This window comes from Coffea arabica, chromosome 10e (genome assembly GCF_036785885.1).
Source record: "Coffea arabica cultivar ET-39 chromosome 10e, Coffea Arabica ET-39 HiFi, whole genome shotgun sequence".
Classification (NCBI taxonomy): Eukaryota; Viridiplantae; Streptophyta; class Magnoliopsida; order Gentianales; family Rubiaceae; genus Coffea; species Coffea arabica.
Window position 1 is genome coordinate 43,701,124 of NC_092328.1, and position 18,841 is coordinate 43,719,964.

At 35.7% G+C, this 18,841-nt stretch overlaps 1 protein-coding gene across 1 annotated transcript; it reads right to left on the minus strand.

The window, feature by feature from the left end:
• Positions 1-4,715: 4,715 nt before the first annotated feature.
• Positions 4,716-7,910, minus strand: LOC113711510 (protein FAR1-RELATED SEQUENCE 5-like). The gene is made up of 5 exons (XM_027234670.2): positions 5,937-7,910; positions 5,589-5,669; positions 5,075-5,182; positions 4,914-4,961; positions 4,716-4,787 (listed from the first exon to the last, which is right to left on the minus strand). Exons 1-5 carry the CDS (start codon positions 7,908-7,910, stop codon positions 4,716-4,718), a joined length of 2,283 nt encoding a protein of 760 aa, XP_027090471.2.
• Positions 7,911-18,841: the final 10,931 nt, after the last annotated feature.

Genomic DNA, 18,841 nt, shown 5'->3' on the forward strand with positions numbered 1-18,841 from the left:
AAATGGTTAACAATCCTTTCATTGGTAGGAATTATAAAATTATGATGATGAAATATGTTCTACATAAATTTTAGGGACAAAATTGTTCATAATTACAAAATTATGAGGATGAAATGTGTTTTGTGTGAAAATTTAGGGACGAAATTATTGAACATCTTAAACATTGGGGGATGAAAAGTGTATTTTTTCCTATATCGTCTCTTCCCACATACCTAAATCTGAAGCTTTGTGACTTATCCCGTTCAACACACATTACCATTACATCATCCCTTATTACAAACATCAATTCCTAACATCTGCTCCAAGGGAGGTTTACATCTTTCAAATGTCTTCATCTAGCAATACTGGAGGCGGATCTACTGACCTAAGGTACCAATATCGCTACTGTAGTTGTGGAAGAAGGGCAGCCCTGAAGATCGTCGAGTCACAGAAACCAACGAAGGGGTTGTTGTACTTCGTGTGTGAAACAAAAGCATATACTTTCTTTGCTTGGTGCCGTCCAATAGGGAGGGATGACGAGCAAATTCAGACTAACTACTGTCCCACCTCACCTAATCGACAGGCTATAAGCAGAGAAAGCTCCTTCGACAGTCCCGGAAGAGTGTTCCATGATTCAACCTCGTTCTCGCACCATATGCACGGCATCGAACACGATATTCGACAAATGAAAACCTTCATGAGGATTTCGGTAGCGGTCGCCCTTCTGTTGCTACTAATAGCAATTTTTCGCTGACTCTGTGGTATAAGATTGGACCCGTATTCGCGAGCGGTTTGGCGGATAGTTTTACATTACTTGTATGGTATTAACGCAAAGTAGGTGCTTCTAACAACTGTTGGCTTCTCATTTTGTCAGTTGGTGAGCAAGCTGTAGTAAACCATAGATGCCGTGTACTAATTCAATAATTTATCTTATATAACCTTGCAAGTTGTCGTGAAAAATAATGCAACTGTGTATGGACATAGTGAAATTTAACTTCAACGATGTGTAACCCTGTATCCACGTGACCCACGATATTGGCGTACAGGTTATTTCACGATAAACGCTGCAAAATTTGTGTTATTGTCTGTAACTGATTACCCACGTGACGTAACACTTATCAACAGTGGCGGTACTACAAATTTCACGCTTTGTACCTAAATATTCTGAATTGACATAGTTTAGGCGCAGCAGGTGTTGTAGCTGTGCAAGTGGTAACCAAACAAGGTTTTATACCTAAAAATAATATTATTGTTGATCTCATCGAGTCACAGGGTCAATGTTGATAATGCACCTTTGTGTCTAAAACGATAACACCGTAAAAGTCAATTTTTTTACTAAATAACATAAAAAGAAATAATACACTATTATTCCGGTTGAGGAGGTACGAATCGCACACAGAGATAGTAAATTTAGGTCATAAACTTTGCAAGGCCATAGAGTGTTACACATCTGACTTGGGCCAAAAAAATGTTGTCGAAGGTTTGTAACTTACCTGTAGACTGTAACTGTGTATGCACATAGTGAAACGTAAGGTCACTGATATGTAACCCTGTATGCACGTGACCCTTAATGTTGGTGTACAGGTCATTCCATGATAAAAGCTGTCAAATTTATTTTATTGTCCAAAATGAATCATGACATAGTTCACCAGCTGCATGTGACTCAACAGCTTCCACTGTCGTGACGAAATTGTTGGTCTGAAATACGTTGGCCCTTGATGTTTTAGGACATTGTGAGGGTCATGCGGACTATTAAAGGGCGCGGTTGTAGTTTTATCTCCAACAACAACAAAAGTTTGTTCATCCCCTTTCATTATCGTTTACACTTTCCATTGTAATCAACTTCACACATCCCATTTCATACTACTGAAGGGTGGCAATGAACCCGAATATAAAATTTATTATTAGTAGTCTTCCACCCCTCTCAAAGTTGGTGTACAGGACCAGAACAAGAAGACAGCTGCAAAATTTATTTTATTGTCTGAATTGATTTGAAATAGTTCACTAGCAGCATGTGACCCATCATGATGCTTCCACATTTGGGACGACATTGCAGTCCTGTAAACGATTAGAAACAGCACGTAACACGTATATTCACTGTCGGTACTACAAATCTGAAGCTTTGTATGTAACGAAACTTATCTGATATGGTTCAAGCACTGCATGTGAGTGTACATTCTCTTCTCCCGTGATATACTAGTTGGCTTCATATGCAAAAATGTCGATCTCACTATTTTAATGAGATATTCGAGAAGGCCTCGCAAGTGCAATGTTTTGGGGTTCGAAACAATCATTGTAACTATTCTCAATAGACACTTAATAAAGTGTCTAAGAAATTTAATGTGTCAGTGGGAGGAATTATCGTTTCTGTCAAGGGCAATAGCACAAACAAAAGAATATAAAAGTTTCATCGAATATTAACTAGTTGTATTATCACTAGTTGTAATATCGGGGAATATCTAGTTGGAACATTATTCAGTTTTAAATAGAGCAGACGAAAAGTTGCTGATTGCAAATTCATTAGTTATAATGAATTGTAACATACACTCAACTGGTTGTAATTCCATCCGTACATAGTGAAACGTACAAGCCACTGATGTGTAACTCTTTATCCACGTGACCCTTAATATTGGTGTACAGGTCATTTCATGACAAAAGCTGCATAATTTGTTTTATTGTCTGAACAGATGTGACACAGTTCAATGCCATGCATCGAACTCTACAGCTTCCACTGCCATGACGAAATTATTTGCCCTGGAATGCATTATCCAGTGATATTTTAGCACATTGTTCGGGTCCGGCGGACTATAAAAGGGAGCGGGTGCAGTAGTATATCCCTCAACAACAAAATTTTTTTCGTCAACCTTTCATTACTGCACAAACATTTTTCACTTTAAATTACTTCACATTTCCCATATCATTCTACTGAAGGGTGGCAATGAACGCGTGCCTGAAATTTATTATTAGTATTCTTCAACCCTCCTCTAACTTCAATTGTAGTGTCATCAATAGAGGGTTCACACAGCAATCAAGTTCTTGGGTGCCAAATAGCAGCCAGTAGGTTGTATGATGTTCGAGAAGATCTCGCTAATTTAAGGAGATGTTCGAGAAGGCCTCGCTACATCAATTGTTTTGGGGTTCGAATCGACCATCTTTATGTTCTCATTAGACACTTACTAAAGTGTCTAAGAAATTAAAAGTGTTGGGGGGAGGACTTGTTGTTTGTGCCAAGCGCAATTGCACAAACAAGAGAAGAGGAAAGGTTCATCAAATATTAACTAGTACTACAATCACTAGTTGTAATATCAGGAAATTTCTAGTTGTAATATCACTAGTTTTAACTAGATAAGATGAAAAACTGCCGATTGCAAATTCATTAGTTGTAATGTATTGTAACATATTTATAACTAGTTGTAACTCAAAATGGTACATGGCGTAATCAAAATTTGTTGCATTTTAAATATTAGTTACCCTACTTTCAAACTACTTGTCCCAACGAAGTATCATGTTTTTCTGCGAAACTGTTACTTATTATGTGGTCACGTGGAACCAAGTCGAGCCGCCAATTGTAAGTTCATTTCTGTACTGAAGGAGTACTACCTATTGAAGTGCCTGTAATACTATCTGTAATACTTATCATTAATACAATTATAAACAAATTGTCTAAGTTTTAACATACAAGCAAATGACAAGGTGCCTGTACAAGCACATCAATAAGCGGTAACACCTTATTAATTTCTTGTAACGTATATATGCTGGTTGTAACTTCTTGTTACACTTGAAAAGTAAGGTGACCGACCTATAACTGGGTATTCACGACCCAATTGTTGTTGGAGGACAGGTCATGATCCAATCGAATTATACTCATTATAATCTCTACTCAAACAAATTGCTTACCATATTTCGATATTAATCATGCCTGTTAAACAGTCTTAACTAGTGGTAACGTAACAGTAACATATCCCTAACTGGTTGTAACCCATTGTGTACTGTTCGTTCTTCCTTTTTGTTGCATTGTAAAACTTCATTTTAACGTTACAAATTAGTTCTCCAATGAATCATTTTCTTATGCGCACCTATTACCAACATGTGGTCGTGACCTGACTTGACCATAATTTAATTAACCTAAAAACTTGTAATACCAATAGCTGTGCCTGTGATATATCATGTCAATGGTGCACTAAATTCGTCAAGCGATGCAAAACAAATGGCCTAAATGATAATGTTTTTATAAAAATAGCCCAATAATAATTCCAATTTATCATCATAACAAAATCAAGACAATTTATACTTTAGATTGTGTTATCTTATACATAGTACCTTTGGCGGTACGATCTAAGCCAATAAATATGTTATTAAGGTATGCAAATGAATGTAGTACAATGGTATACATATCACGACAATCATTCAACTGTTATGGTCAATTTAGTGAAAAATATCCGAACACAATAAACACGTTCAATTCTATTGTAAAATTGTTACTTCAATTTTCTGCCAACTTTATAATTAACTACAATTTTATACAACCCAATACAAACTATTGATGACTATTAACACTAGATGCGATTACAATTGTAATTCACTTGTCTAAATTTGAAAAGAGTGAAACATCAATGGTGCCTGTATAACCTCGTCAATAAGTTGTAACAGCTTATTAACTGCTTGTAACGTACATATGCAGCATTCTCAGGTTGGGACAACCACTTAATGTCTCGTTCAAAATGTATAGTTACACATCATTCATCAACCTCATTCTCGGGAGAGGCGACATCAACGCGTAGTTGCAATCCCTGTGTGTTATTTCTTCCCTGAAATGCGTAACGATGGCAAATCAGCAAATATTATTAATAAAATATACGATGTCCAAGTCTCCAATTAATAACATTACATAAATATGTGCTGTAACGATAAAAGTTAGGTGATGGTGCAAATACATGATATGCATCAACATCACAGTGTGTTGAAATTGCCCCACGCTCCTCCTACATTATATAGTATAAGTAATCGACTGTCAACAAATTATTACCAGTGCCTATATTGCTCACTTATAAAGTTAAATTGGACTAGACATTATAACAAAAATGATATATCAGACCATTAAAACATCTCTGACGGAGTTATGCTTGGAAAAAATAGAAATTCTGGGATGCATCCATTCTGTAGGGACACTTGCAGGAGGCCCCTGATTAGCCAAACGGTGGACCTTGGAATAATAAAAAATAATACGTTATTAAAGCGAGCATACGTTAACTACATAATTTGCATGATTTGACAGCTTTCGGGTGCCCACCATTACAATTAAAGAGAAAAAAAGGTAGCTCTACTACATGAACAAGAAGGTTTTATTTTAACTACTAAATGTATGCATACCATTTAACTTTCATCGATATCGGGAGCAACAACATTTGGAGGGCCATTCACTGTCTGACTCATTGAATGCGTCTACAAGTTTCGTATGGGCCAAATCATTGTATAAGACAAACAAAATACGTATATCATGAGGGATGACGGCCGTAACAACATTATCACACAATGTAACATCAATGTAACTATTTATGCTGTTAGAAACATCCAAATAAAAGCAAGAGTCATGTCCATTTTATACTAACCGAAACAGAGTCAGTAGATGAATAGCATCCCATGAACATGTATTCCTCAAATGAAACCGATGTCGGCTCCGATTCTGAGACCTACAATATTGACACGGCAATAATATTATTTCATAATGAATGTTACCTAAACTTTAGTTAATAGTATAACAATAACTTAGTTTTAGCATAAATGTTCCCCAGGTACCAAAATTTGATCCATACCGTAGTCTGTGTAGTCCTTGATAATCTAGATTTTCTTTTTACTCTGTCAAATTTATCGACCCAACTTCGCATCACTCTACTTTTCTTCCCACCACCTCATTTTTTAGTGCCTCTTGCGACTACTGCCTCCCCCATTTCATTTACAATTTCAATTTTATCTCGTTCCTCCATATTCAGATTTTTTTGATTTTGCAAAGGTTGCTCTTCGCTTTCTGAGAGGAGGAGCTCAACTCTCTTTGACAAATCGGATATGACAGTGATTGCTACTTTGCTGGTGTCCTCCGACATTGCTGCTCGAGTTGCGATCTTAATCATGGCTGGAGCGAGCTCCCGATAACGAGTTGAAATCATGACTTTAGGATCAGCCACAACTTCCTGTCCTCGCCGATCAAAACAGTCTCCAGCCCGAACTCTTTTTGTCCATCGCCTCTTAATGTATTCAGGAGGAATTATTTTTATACCCACGGTATCAAACACCTTCAACGCGTGCCCACATAAAATGCCTTCATTCTCGTATTTTTTGCAACTGTAACGTACACTTAGATCATTCCGATTGAATACTACTGTTCTTTCAGGTCCTCCATCATACCTCATGACCGCAAACTCCACAAACATCGCTGCATCTTGTTGTCTCAACATAACCATAGCTGTTGACTCGCCATATTCATTTTGGAATGCAACAAATACGATTGGTGAATACGTCTCCGATGCATGCACAAGCATAGGTGTTTGCCTTAACCCTACCATGGGGAGCTTTTGCCTCATTTCATATTCTGCGATCAGTTCATTATGTCTCTTTTCATCAACCACCCGATTGAAATGTCTAAAGAACTGCACAAGGTCATGATCCAGTTTCAAATGATTTTTAATTGCTGCATTTAGGCTTTCGCTAAGTTGGGTGCTTCGCATTCCCGCGGTCCATCTTTCTTTCATCATGCACCTTGCCCATTTATCACGAATTCTATACAACCCGGAGAGCCATTCATTATTTTCAAGATTGTGTTTCTTCACCATCGCCTCCCACACCCTATTGAATTGTTCCACTTCTTCAAACTCATACATGCAGGCACCAAACATGTATGGAAGATCACTATTTTCCTTGTAATGATTGCCAAGATGTTTCATAAAATTACGTCTTATGTGAAACGTACATAGACCGTGAAATGTTTCAGGCATGACAATTGAAAGAGCGGCTGCCATGGCATGATCTTGGTCGGTTAGTATGGTATTTGGATGTTTTCCACACATTGCTTCTAGAAATGTACCAAACACCCATTTGAAAGAATCTATCGTCTCATCATACATAAGGGCAGCATCGAATATCACAATTTGCCTATGCTGGTTAAAACCCACAAATACTCCAAGTGGCCGGTATTCTTTATTTGTTTTGTAGGTTGTGTCGAATGTGACTACGTCTCCAAAAAAGTTGTAGTCAATTAACATTCCTGCATCAGCCCAAAAGATATTCGTTATTTGTTCTTCACAGTCCAGCTGTACGGCATGAAAAAATGATGGATTCTCGAGTGTTTGCTCTTGAAAATAATTCAGCATGCTACCTGCTTCTCCATATTTCAAGCTCCTTTCCCGTCTCGTTCGAAGATATCGTTTAAGATCATCCCGAGTATATCCCACGTTACCCATCCCACCTGCTTCCGTTCCCATAAGGTCATGGCTCTGTTTCAATGAAAGCCCAGCATCCTCGCTTATTTCAGCTTGGAATCCTTGAGCCACACTCACTTTTCTTTGTGATGGCATCATGTGAGCATATTGAGCAATGTGCAACTCATGATTATGCTCTAAGACAAGGTCATGCACACAGTACTTCATTGTCCCTCTAAACAACACGATAACCATCTTAGCTCCACACCCTGTTTTCGTCGGCGCTCGTGTCCTCTTTGGCATCACATCACATTCGTACTTGCGTTTCACACCTTCCTTGCAGCAACTATATCTCCTAGACGTGGTCACACCGTCTTTGTCTTTATTCAGATAGTCTTTACATACACTGAAACCCATTTTAAAGGCATACTTGTTGTAAAACTTGTACGCATCCTCTTCACTGTTGAACTTCATTCCTAACTCAGGGGTCCTATTTTCTGCCAATTTGCTGCAATCCATTACTTCTGCTCCTGTCAATTATGCATCAAACACCCTAATTTGTAACATTTCATGAATAGTATGTACATAAATGACAATATAAATGTATATTACCATTTATAATGTGTTATGAATCACACATTACTCGTATACCAAATCCTATTATTACGCTTATCAATATGATTAATGATTCATATCACCTTACTTTTACTTTAAGACAACGGCATTATATATGTACAAATATAACTCCATGTACACTAACTTATACGGACTGTAATGTATTGGTCACACGATGTAAGTCTATTTTAACTGTATGTACATCCACGCTGGTGATTATATTTTGATTCTAGGTTCTTTAGCTCACTGGACCTTATGTCATTCGTTAATGGCAACTGCATAAACCAACTCCACATTTTCTACTTTTTCAGGACACTTTGAGGGCCAAACAAGTACTTTCTACTCATTGTAATATATTTCTTACATCATGTAATTGACTTACAACACAAGGTTCACCCATTTATTATTCACATATGTGTCTTTTCCTCTGCTTCACCTCATTCAACTCTACGCCTCCATTTTATACACACTGTATGGTCAGGAGAGGGGCAAACTAATATTGCTCCATGAGCGTGGACCAATTACTAGATGCACAATAATTCATATCAATTGTAATACGGTGGCTATAACATGTAACTAATTTACAACAAGATGTATATTCATTAATGTTAAATGTGACTTTGTTTCTCTCATCTTTCCCTAATTCCAGTCGATGGTTTACTTGAATACATAACCCTACTTTCTACTCATTGTAATATATTTCTTACATCATGTAATTGACTTACAACACAAGGTTCACCCATTTATTATTCACATATGTGTCTTTTCCTCTGCTTCACCTCATTCAACTCTACGTCTCCATTTTATACACACTGTATGGTCAGGAGAGGGGCAAACTAATATTGCTCCATCAGCATGGACCAATTACTACATGCACAATGATTCATATCAATTGTAATACGGTGGCTATAACATGTAACTAATTTACAACAAGATGTATATTCATTAATGTTAAATGTGACTTTGTTTCTCTCATCTTTCCCTAATTCCAGTCGACGGTTTACTTGAATACATAACCCTAGGTCTTCCAAAAACTACTATCCCATTATAGTCCATCACTGAAAAGCTGAATGCTCACACACACACAGATACGGTACACACATACAAATACAGTACAACTTCACTATTCTTCTATCATCTTCATATTATGTCTTCAGTGACTCTAATTTCATCCTTCCTTTAACAGATGTGCATTTGGGTGACAAATTATTGGCCACAATTATTGACATGGTTCAGTCATGTTACCTTGGTCTGCTAATACGCTTCACGTTTCACCGAAGTCGGAGACGTAGCTGCTTCTGCTATTAAGTTGAAGGACAAAATCTGGTTTCGTGAGATGCTGAATTTCCTCTATTTGCTTCTACCTTACCGCCGCTCTTGCACGCATTCAAAATACATACAACACTATTATACCCAATTGGAGACCACAGCTGCTTCTGCTATTCAGTTTTACGGACAAACTTTGGCTTCATCTCTGTTTGCTTCTTCCATGTCGCCTGCCTCTCCACCCACTTTTCTGTCAATTGCTACCTTCATCAGAGTAGACTACACCCACTTCACCTAGAAACACCCAGTAGGTTGAATCCCACCTGAACTTCAGCTTTCTGCCTTCAGTGAGTGGTTGGTCAGAGTAGATTACCTTCACAATTTAATTATTTGGCTTCCCTCAGTTTTGTTTTCTGCGGCTAATTCAAAATTTCAACTTGAATTTCAAAAACCAATTCTCTTCCGTTTGCTCCGTCTGTTCCCGTTTGGAAGTCAACATCTTTTTATTTGGAACGGCATCGTTTTTGTGCCCTGCTTCAGCCTTGCTGACTTGGCTCATTTGTCTCCTCACGTTTTTTATTGTGAGGAGACCGTTCAGGAGCGGTCGTCTGAGGACCGCTCCTGCCCCGTATCCCCACTATCAGTATCCTATTTAACGTACACTTTTTTTTCTGTCATCCATCACCGACAACTTTTGCTATCTACCATCAGTATCCTGTTTAATGTACTTTTTCCCCCATCACTCATCATTCACAACTTTAGCTATCGACCATTGGTACCCTGTTTAATTATCGGATATTGCAAACTATTATTTCTTAACTAACAATTATTTCAAAATTTTAAAATGACCAAGAGGTACTTGTGAAGGACAACTTTGATAAGTGAACCAATGACATAAAAACTTCATAATGTATAACTAAAGCGTTAATTAATACCATATAATAAAGAGATGTCATAGTAGTTCTACGTAACTCGCATTATGTACTATCCTTTTATCTAACTATTATCCCAAATTTTGTCATTATTAACTGAAATTATATCACAAATTATCTTTGACAGACTAATTTCACTAGTAAATGGTTGTGGAACTTTATAAGATCATAAAAGAATAACATTGCTTTAATCATTTTTTTAGAACACAATGAAACAATATACAAACTTAAGCTAAAGTAATTTGCAGAGAAAAAGTTAGAATCAATGAATCATTAGTTTAGTACTTTCAGATGTGATCTTTACATGATTATTGTTCTACATCAGAATTGCATCAAAATTTTATAAATTAGAGACTAGATGATTTAGCAGTTGAAAAAAAAAATTATCATGGTGGTGATGTGAAAATAAATTATAATAATCAAATTGAAATTGAAGTGGTTAAAGAAATGCAATAAAATGTACAAGGATATGACCAATTTAGATTTCATAGTGATAATTGTACCGTTAAAAAAAAAATTTGTGATCATCTTTAAAGTTTAAACTATTTAAGATTTTCTCATGCATTGATTTACAATTGTATAAAACTGGAGTTCTTAATTTTTAAGAGTTGCATACTCTAGCATAGATTACAAAATTTGCACCTCCGGACTCTTCGGACTTGCCATTTCTTTCAATCCTCATACTCTCAACAGCCATAATCCACCCCCCCCCCCCCAAACTCCCTTCCCTCCCTCTCTCCATCCTTTCATTCCTGTTCCTACCACCATTCTGATCTGCTTTCCTCAATTTCTTTTCTTTTCGTTGTGATCATTGATTTCATCTTTTATTCTTGTTTGATTGAAGTTGAGTACAATATCCATTCTAGTATTTCTCTGTACCAAAAATTTCTTGCTTTTTTTTTGGTTGCCATTTTTGATTATTTGAAGGCTGTAACAGGATTGTTTGATGCTCCGCGGAATCCGACAATAAATCGGACTCCGCCATGGAAGATGAATAGAAGAATATTCTCGAGGCCGGCGTCCCACCTCCGCCACATCCGGCGATCACTAACCACCCATAACACAGTCGCCGCCTCCTCCGACGCCACATTTGCGGCTGACCAGCCTCACCTGGTAAACGTCGTACTATGGCGCTACCAAATTCTGGACCCCAGCAGCGACATTGTCAACTGGTGGAACCATTTTTTCCTCATAACTTGCCTCATCTCTCTCTTCATCGATCCTCTCTATTTCTACCTCCCCTACGTCGGTGAAATGGCTTGCATGACCACCGAAAACGAAGCCTCCGTCAGCATCACCTACTACCGCACCCTCGCCGACCTCTTCTACCTCCTCCACATTCTCTTCAAGTTCCGCACTGCCTTCGTTGCCCCTAGCTCCAGGGTCTTCGGCCGGGGCGAGCTCGTTATGGACGCCAGACAAATTGCCATGCGATATCTCAAATCTGATTTCATTGTTGATTTTGCCGCTACTCTCCCCTTACCTCAGGCCAGTTTGTAAAATTCCCCCATGCATATTCTTTTCTTCTTCTTCTTTTTTTCTAACAATCTTTTCGAGCAGGATTACCAAGTTATTAGATGTTAGTATGTTAGAATAAAGAAGCTTTAGAGTTTTAGACTCTAATTACTTCTTTGACCATCTTAACTATACTTTCTTGAAAAACTTGTCAATATTTGTGCAAGTCAATGATGTGCAAAAAGCTAAACATGGTTGGCATTATTAAAGTACATGTTTGAATATTCTTACCTAGGATTCTACAGCTACACAGTATCTTTTTTAATTTCTTCACAAATCGAATAGTTAACTTATAGTTGTATGGAAAGAGTTAATATATGCATGTATGAATACCAATAAAGTGCAATTTAAAGACTTTATTTTCTTTTTGAAAGCGATATGATGCATGCAAAGTTAATATGCTAATTTAAAGAGATGAGAAAGAGATAAGAAATGAGTTAACTTCTAAATTTTAACCTGAGATTCAATTCCACTATTGCCTTGGCATATAGGAGTATACTTATTTATATATTTTTGGGAAAAAAATAGAATAGCCCGTTAAGGTTAAGTGAACATATGAAAAACCCCCTAGACATACGCTCTAGCATTTTATGGTTTGAACTAATTTAAAAAAGCGACAGAAATTGTTTGAATTAACGGATTCAAAATACATGCATTTTTTTTGCAAGTATTTGCATTGGAAACAAACAATTTTTTAGTTGATATATCTATTATAACCTTAGAGTTATAATATAGAAAAGACCCCTGTGATTAAGTAAACCTATAGAAAAAGCTCTTATGGTTTCAAATCATACAATCCAGTATCTCTTGATTTGAACTAATGTGAAAATCAACAAAAATCATTTAAATTAATGAGTTTGAGGTTGCTTAGAACCCCTTAGAACTCATATTAGCTAATATACCTAATAAACCCCTTATAACTCATAAAATTTCAAAAACAACCAAAAACTCCCAAATACAACTCACCTTATTTCTATACATAAAATAAATAAATAAAAACTTCCAAATACAACTTATCTTATTCCTATGCACAAAATAAATAAATAAAAGCAACATGAAACTATAGGGGCCTTTTCCCTAATTTGGTTTAATCACAGGGGTTTTCCCGTAAGTTTGCTTAATAGGATGGTTGTTAGAAGATCTTTTATTACTTATATATATATATATTAGGGTAATTGTGTCATTTCATCTGTCTCCATTAATTTTGACAATTTTCGTTGCTGTTTCAAATTAGTTCAAACTATGAGAGGTCGAAATGTATGATTTGAAACCAAAATGGATTTTTTGGAAGGTTAGCTTAATCACACTGGACTTTTTGTATTTTAACCTATATTTTTTGATGTATAAGTTGTATTTCCGACGTTGGGGAGGTGGGGAGACTCAATTTTTTCTTGGTCCATTACGCACTCCTTTAACATAAATAAGAAGCCACCTGCTTAATTAATGCATTAATTATTTCATATTTTCGAAAGCTATTTTTAAGGGATTCGAATGCTAAATGGTATACATAACCTTTTTCCTAAAAATAAATATCACAGATCTTCTGCTAACACTTACCTTTCTACCGTCGAAATAATGAATTCACCATGGTACTAAAAGCAATGCTTTTAACGAAAAACCACAAAAATGGAGCCATTAAAATTCATAAAACTCATATTTAACTCATATTTAGAACTACAAAAATTTTTAACTCGTGTGTTAAAATCTTCAATGTTTATGTTTTGAGAAAATATATTAACGAAAAAACAAATGCAAAATCCAATAAAGAAATTATCATTTTAGTTGAAAATGTTCTTGTTGAAAGTTCAACTCATTTTACTTTTTGACATATTTTCACATTAACATCATTAATTTAGCTTTGGCTAGTGCTGTAAAAAGTCGCGAGATTTGTGTTAAATTCATTTATCAAATTAAAAAAAAAAAGAAAACCTAGTAAATCAAGCATATACAATTTGTTTAATTAAGAGAATTTTTTAAACATTCACCTAAAGAGTGCTTGCTTGTTTTATCAATTTTTTTGAATTTTCTTTTTTTACGTCTTAAAAAATTTATTATTCTATGTCTTCTTCCAAAATAAATTTATTTTTCCTTTCAATTTGTCATTTTGTGGAGGATAAAAAGTTCCAAGTTCATAATTGTTTTCCTCTTTTAGTTATAAAAGTCTTAATTTGGTTTGGTTTAGAATTTGGGAAACTACTATCTCTTTGTAATTAAAAAGAAATAAAAGTATAAAAATAAGTTACTTTAGCAACCTTGACAATATTATGCATCTTTTAGATCCACAAAAAGAGTACAAAGTTGACCGCACATTTGTGATTCGGTTTACGAAAATGAATTATTAGATTTCTAAATTTATGTTGCAAAAAAAAAACTAAAGAGAAAAAGAAAAGAATAAAAAGTGATAAAATTGAAGAACAAATAGTTAAACTTTCTCCCTACCTTTGTTGGTTTATTAAATGGTTTTTTTCATCATTTGCAAATTTCTTTCCTTGCTAGAGTTTTTCAAAACTAAAGACATCACCCCTTAAATGCTAAAATTCATCAATTATGGTAGTGTGTGAAACAGCTAAGAAACAGGAGCAGCAGAAATAAGGGAAAATCGTCCAAAACGTCCCTCACATTTTGTAAAATAACTTTTTTCGTCTTTCACTTTTAAAAGTATAATTTTATGTCCCTTACATATTCACATCGGTCAAATTTAGTCCCTAACTAGGTTTCCGATCATTTTTTGGCCGGAATCCATCATGTGCAAGGCACGTGATCATTTTTTATGGGTAAATTTGTCAAATTATATTTTACATAATCTGATCTATAGTCCTCCACATTTTATAAAATAAATTTTTTCGTCCCTCACATTTTATAAAATGATTTTTTCATCCCTTACATTTCACAAAATGAATTTCTCCATCCCTCACATTTCAAAAAAATGAAATTTTCATTTCTCACTAAGGGAAAATCGTTCAAAACGTTCCTCACATTTTGTAAAATGACTTTTTTCGTCCCTCACTTTTAAAAGTGTAATTTTATGTCCCTTACATATTCACATCGGTCAAATTTAGTTCCTAACTAGCTTTCCGATCATTTTTTGGCCGGAATCCATCATGTGCAAGGCACGTGATCATTTTTTAAGGGTAAATTTGTCAAATTATATTTTACATAATCTAATCTATAGTCCTCCACATTTTATAAAACAAATTTTTTCGTCTCTTACATTTTATAAAATAATTTTTTCATCCCTTAAATTTCACAAAATGAATTTCTCCATCCCTCATGTGAGAACCCGTATTTTTCCCATTTACTAGGTTTTATTATTTTCCATGGCTTGTTTTCTGCATTTTCGTGATTAGGAAAAATTTCTAGATACTTTTAAGTAGCAGATATAATTTTTAGATGATTTTTCTAGTATCGAATAGGTTTTGAGAAATTAAGAGCGTATACCGGACGTGGGACCCAATAGTGCAAAAAGTTCGAAAAAATTCGGTCAACTAGGTTAAGTTTTGGATACTGGAATTAATTTATCGGGTGTTAAGAGATAATTAGAGGAGGTTAAGTGGGTTGGTATAAGAGAGACAAGATAGGTAAGCATTTAATAAAAGGCGACAAGTGTCGCCATTTGAGTGGGTTTACCTTTAAGACCACTGTTCATGGTTTTACCAATTGACTAACTAAATCAAAAACCAACCAAAATTTCTCCATTTCTCTTCCCTTGTTGGCCGGCCCTCTCTCTCAAAAAAAGAAAGGAAGAAACTCTTCAAGTTTTGCTTCCATCTAGCTCAAATCCATCCAACCAACCATTGAAACTTGCAATTTCTCCATAAAACATCTTCAAGTAGTGTTAGTTGATTTGTGGAGTTATTTGGAAAGCTAAGAGGACCTATTGCTCTCTCTCTCTTGTTTCTAAGGTGAGTGGTGAAGAACTACTCTCCTCCCTTTATTGATACTTAAATCATGCTTAGTGGTAGTATGAGATGCTATTTTATGGATTATATTTTGAGTTGTGGTTGAATTGATGAACTTTTATAAATTTTTGGGGATTTTTCTGTTTTAATATGAACATGATTGTGTGGCTATCTATGATGATTGGAAAGGGTATGTAATGACTCTAGGAGGTGGAAAAAGTGATTAATTACAACCAATTTCTGGTTTGGAAGAAATTTCAGAAAATTAGGGTTTTAGTGGGAACATTCTGCCCGAATTTATAGCTCCTAGTTAGAAGCCGAATTGGCCTTGACTTAAAACATAAAAGTTGTTGGGAATGACATTTTAGAGGTGCCTACAAAATTTCAGGTCAATCGGAGTAGTGTAGAATGAGAAAAGTCGAAATTACTATTGCTGTTCTGGTTTTACCCGAATGTAAGAATTGCGCCTGTAATTGGTTGTTTTGGCTGGAATTGCTTCCTAATTGGTTGTTGAGGTCTTTTGATGAAATGTAGCCCTGTTTCTTAGCTTTCATCAGGCTTTGGAATTTCTGGATTTGGACTTAAGTAGGCTGAGTTATGATATTTACACCAGAATGCGTTTTGTGAATCTGTTTTACGTTTTTGGTGTAGTATCTTGCATTTTTGACATGGTTGCACTCAAAACTGGGTTGAGTGACCTTCTGTAATGTTATAGCCCTGTCTTTTAGCTTCGAAACGGTGTATCTAACACCTTCATCCGGTAATCATAGTGAAATTGGTGCCATTACCGCAAAATGAGGTTAAAAACTGTTTTTTTCAGGGCCAAAGCTAATTGCCTTTCCGAATTTTCTGGTTTCCTCTATTGTTTGTGTATGCTTAGGGAACCCTATTTTGGTAGTATTTAGAATTAGTTTATGACTTATAATCGAGTCTTATTGTGTTTATTTGAATAGTTTAGGGCTTGACTTTCATATCCGGTCATTTCCTAGCTAAATTTTGGACTTGAATGCCATTAAGCCTAGTGAACGGCTTTTGGGAATGAGATTATTTTTGTACGAGATGTTGGGACTGATTGGAAGACATAATGAAGCCATAATGGCTGGAAAATAGGTAAAAACAAGGGATATGCTGCCGAAATTTTTCTTGAAGGCTAGTTGGATTTACTTGTGATTTGAACGAAAGGCTTTTGGGTTGTTTGAGCCTAGGTCTTCCTGTTACCTTTTCGTTACCAAAAATCATGTTTTGCACCCTTGCTTTAGTAATTATTTGGCGAGGTATACGACTGGTAGTCGAGCCTCACATGTGCATTCTGTATACTCGATTTTGAAAGTGGAACCTTCAATTGTTTTCCTTGGATTATTTTAGGGTTTCTTGGTGATTAAAGCTCTCTTTTGGGAGGTATCTGCACTGACCCTGGTGAGTGTACTACTCACTTTTGTGTTACTATATGGCTTTGAATGTAAATTGCTTGAAGTGAATTGAATGTGACTTGATTGAAGTGAAAGTGTACTTTATCACTCTCACTTATATGCCTTATATCATTGTTGTCATGTTAATGGAATGTTACATGAAATGTTACATGAAATGAAAGTACTTGACTTGGTGTCGATTGGACGAGTATCCAACGACTACAAATGTTATCATTGAGCTCAACCCCATTGGTAGTTGATTGAATCGAGCCGGCGAGGGTTTGGTCGTGCCAATTATTGAATCTTGGGTAAAGTTATATGGAATCTTGTAGTATGCGAGACTCTCGATTCCGGTATACTCGAGTAATACCAAAGTGCAAGTGTTTGGATTTCTGGCCCGATAGGGAGGATGTTAGGTGGAAGGAGTGGAAGTAAAGTGGAGTCTACGGTTGGTTACTTTTGAACATTGACGGAGAGTCAATGACGTCCGATCAAGAAATGCAAACGAGGAAAGGGCTCTTGAGAGCCATTTGTATCCTTTTATCACCATATTTGACGTGTGCCTTTGCTTATTTTTACTATATTGAATGAAAGCTTGATGCTTATATGCACTTGATTGCGTAAGTGATAGTATCTCACTGGGCAATTAGCTCACACCGTTCCTTTTATTTTCCTTACAGAAATATGACTCTTTTTGAAATAAATCTTGATAGATGGTTGTCGAATGAACTAGATGTATATCTCTTTTGTATTGTATATGAAGTGAAACCCTAAATGTATTTTTAGGGCCGTTTTCACTTTCAATTTGGCAAACCGTGTATATATTAACTTTTGAAAACTTTTGTATGTCACTTTGGGTTGTAATTGCTAAAGTTCAAGGTGTGAATATTTGTTTTGATATTTGGTTGCGTTCTGACGGGTCGGTTACTATTCATGGCCGACTCCGAATTTCATTTTTTTTTATTTTGGGTTATTTTGCCCTTTTGCCTTGTTTACGCGTGTTATAAGTTTCGGAACACAATAGATCGCTCTAAACTGCTCCGTTAGTCCTGGCGAGAGTTGAGCAGGCAGTCCGCTAACCCCTTTGGTTCGCCTTAGGGGAAGGTGGGGCTGTCACACCTCACATTTCAAAAAATGAATATTTTCATCCCTCACTAATTATGTGTGTGAGGGAAACCCTAAAAAAAATGTGTGTGAATACATTTTGTTTAAACACATGTATATGTCTATTTGATTTTGCTTAATAATACGAATAGCATAAATATATGTATGTGTCTATTTGATTTCTCTTAACAATATGAATACCATATATTGTACGTAATCATTTGATTTCATTTGGTATTAGCTAGTAAAAAATCTTGTATTCATTGTCAAGTTGGCCAATAAAGTTATTTTCAATCAAAATACAATAAGAATATGCAAATTAGGGTTCTATTGGTAAATATTAGTCATAATCATACAAAAAGAGAAGATAGCCACAAGTTGGGCCCAATTACATACATGTGTTTATGCTATTATTATTAAGCAAAATCAAATAGACATATATATGTGTTTAAAAAAAATGTATTCACACACATAATTTGTGAGAGGAAAAATCGTCCAAAACGTCCCTTACATTTTGTAAAATAACTTTTTTCGTCTCTCACTTTTAAAAGTATAATTTTATGTCCCTTACATATTCACATCGGTCAAATTTAGTCCCTAACTAGGTTTCCGATCATTTTTTGGCCGGAATCCATCATATGTAAGACACGTGATCATTTTTTAAGGATAAATTTGTCAAATTATATTTTACATAATCTGATCTATAGTCC

Coding starts and splice junctions, on each gene's coding strand:
- LOC113711510 (XM_027234670.2), bottom strand. CDS start 7,910: ATGGATTGCAGCAAATTGGCAGAAAATAGGACCCCTGAGTTAGGAATG. Junction 5,670..5,936: donor AACGAGATAAAATTGAAATT/GTAAATGAAATG, acceptor TCAATATTGTAG/GTCTCAGAATCGGAGCCGAC. Junction 5,183..5,588: donor CATCTACTGACTCTGTTTCG/GTTAGTATAAAA, acceptor TATTATTCCAAG/GTCCACCGTTTGGCTAATCA.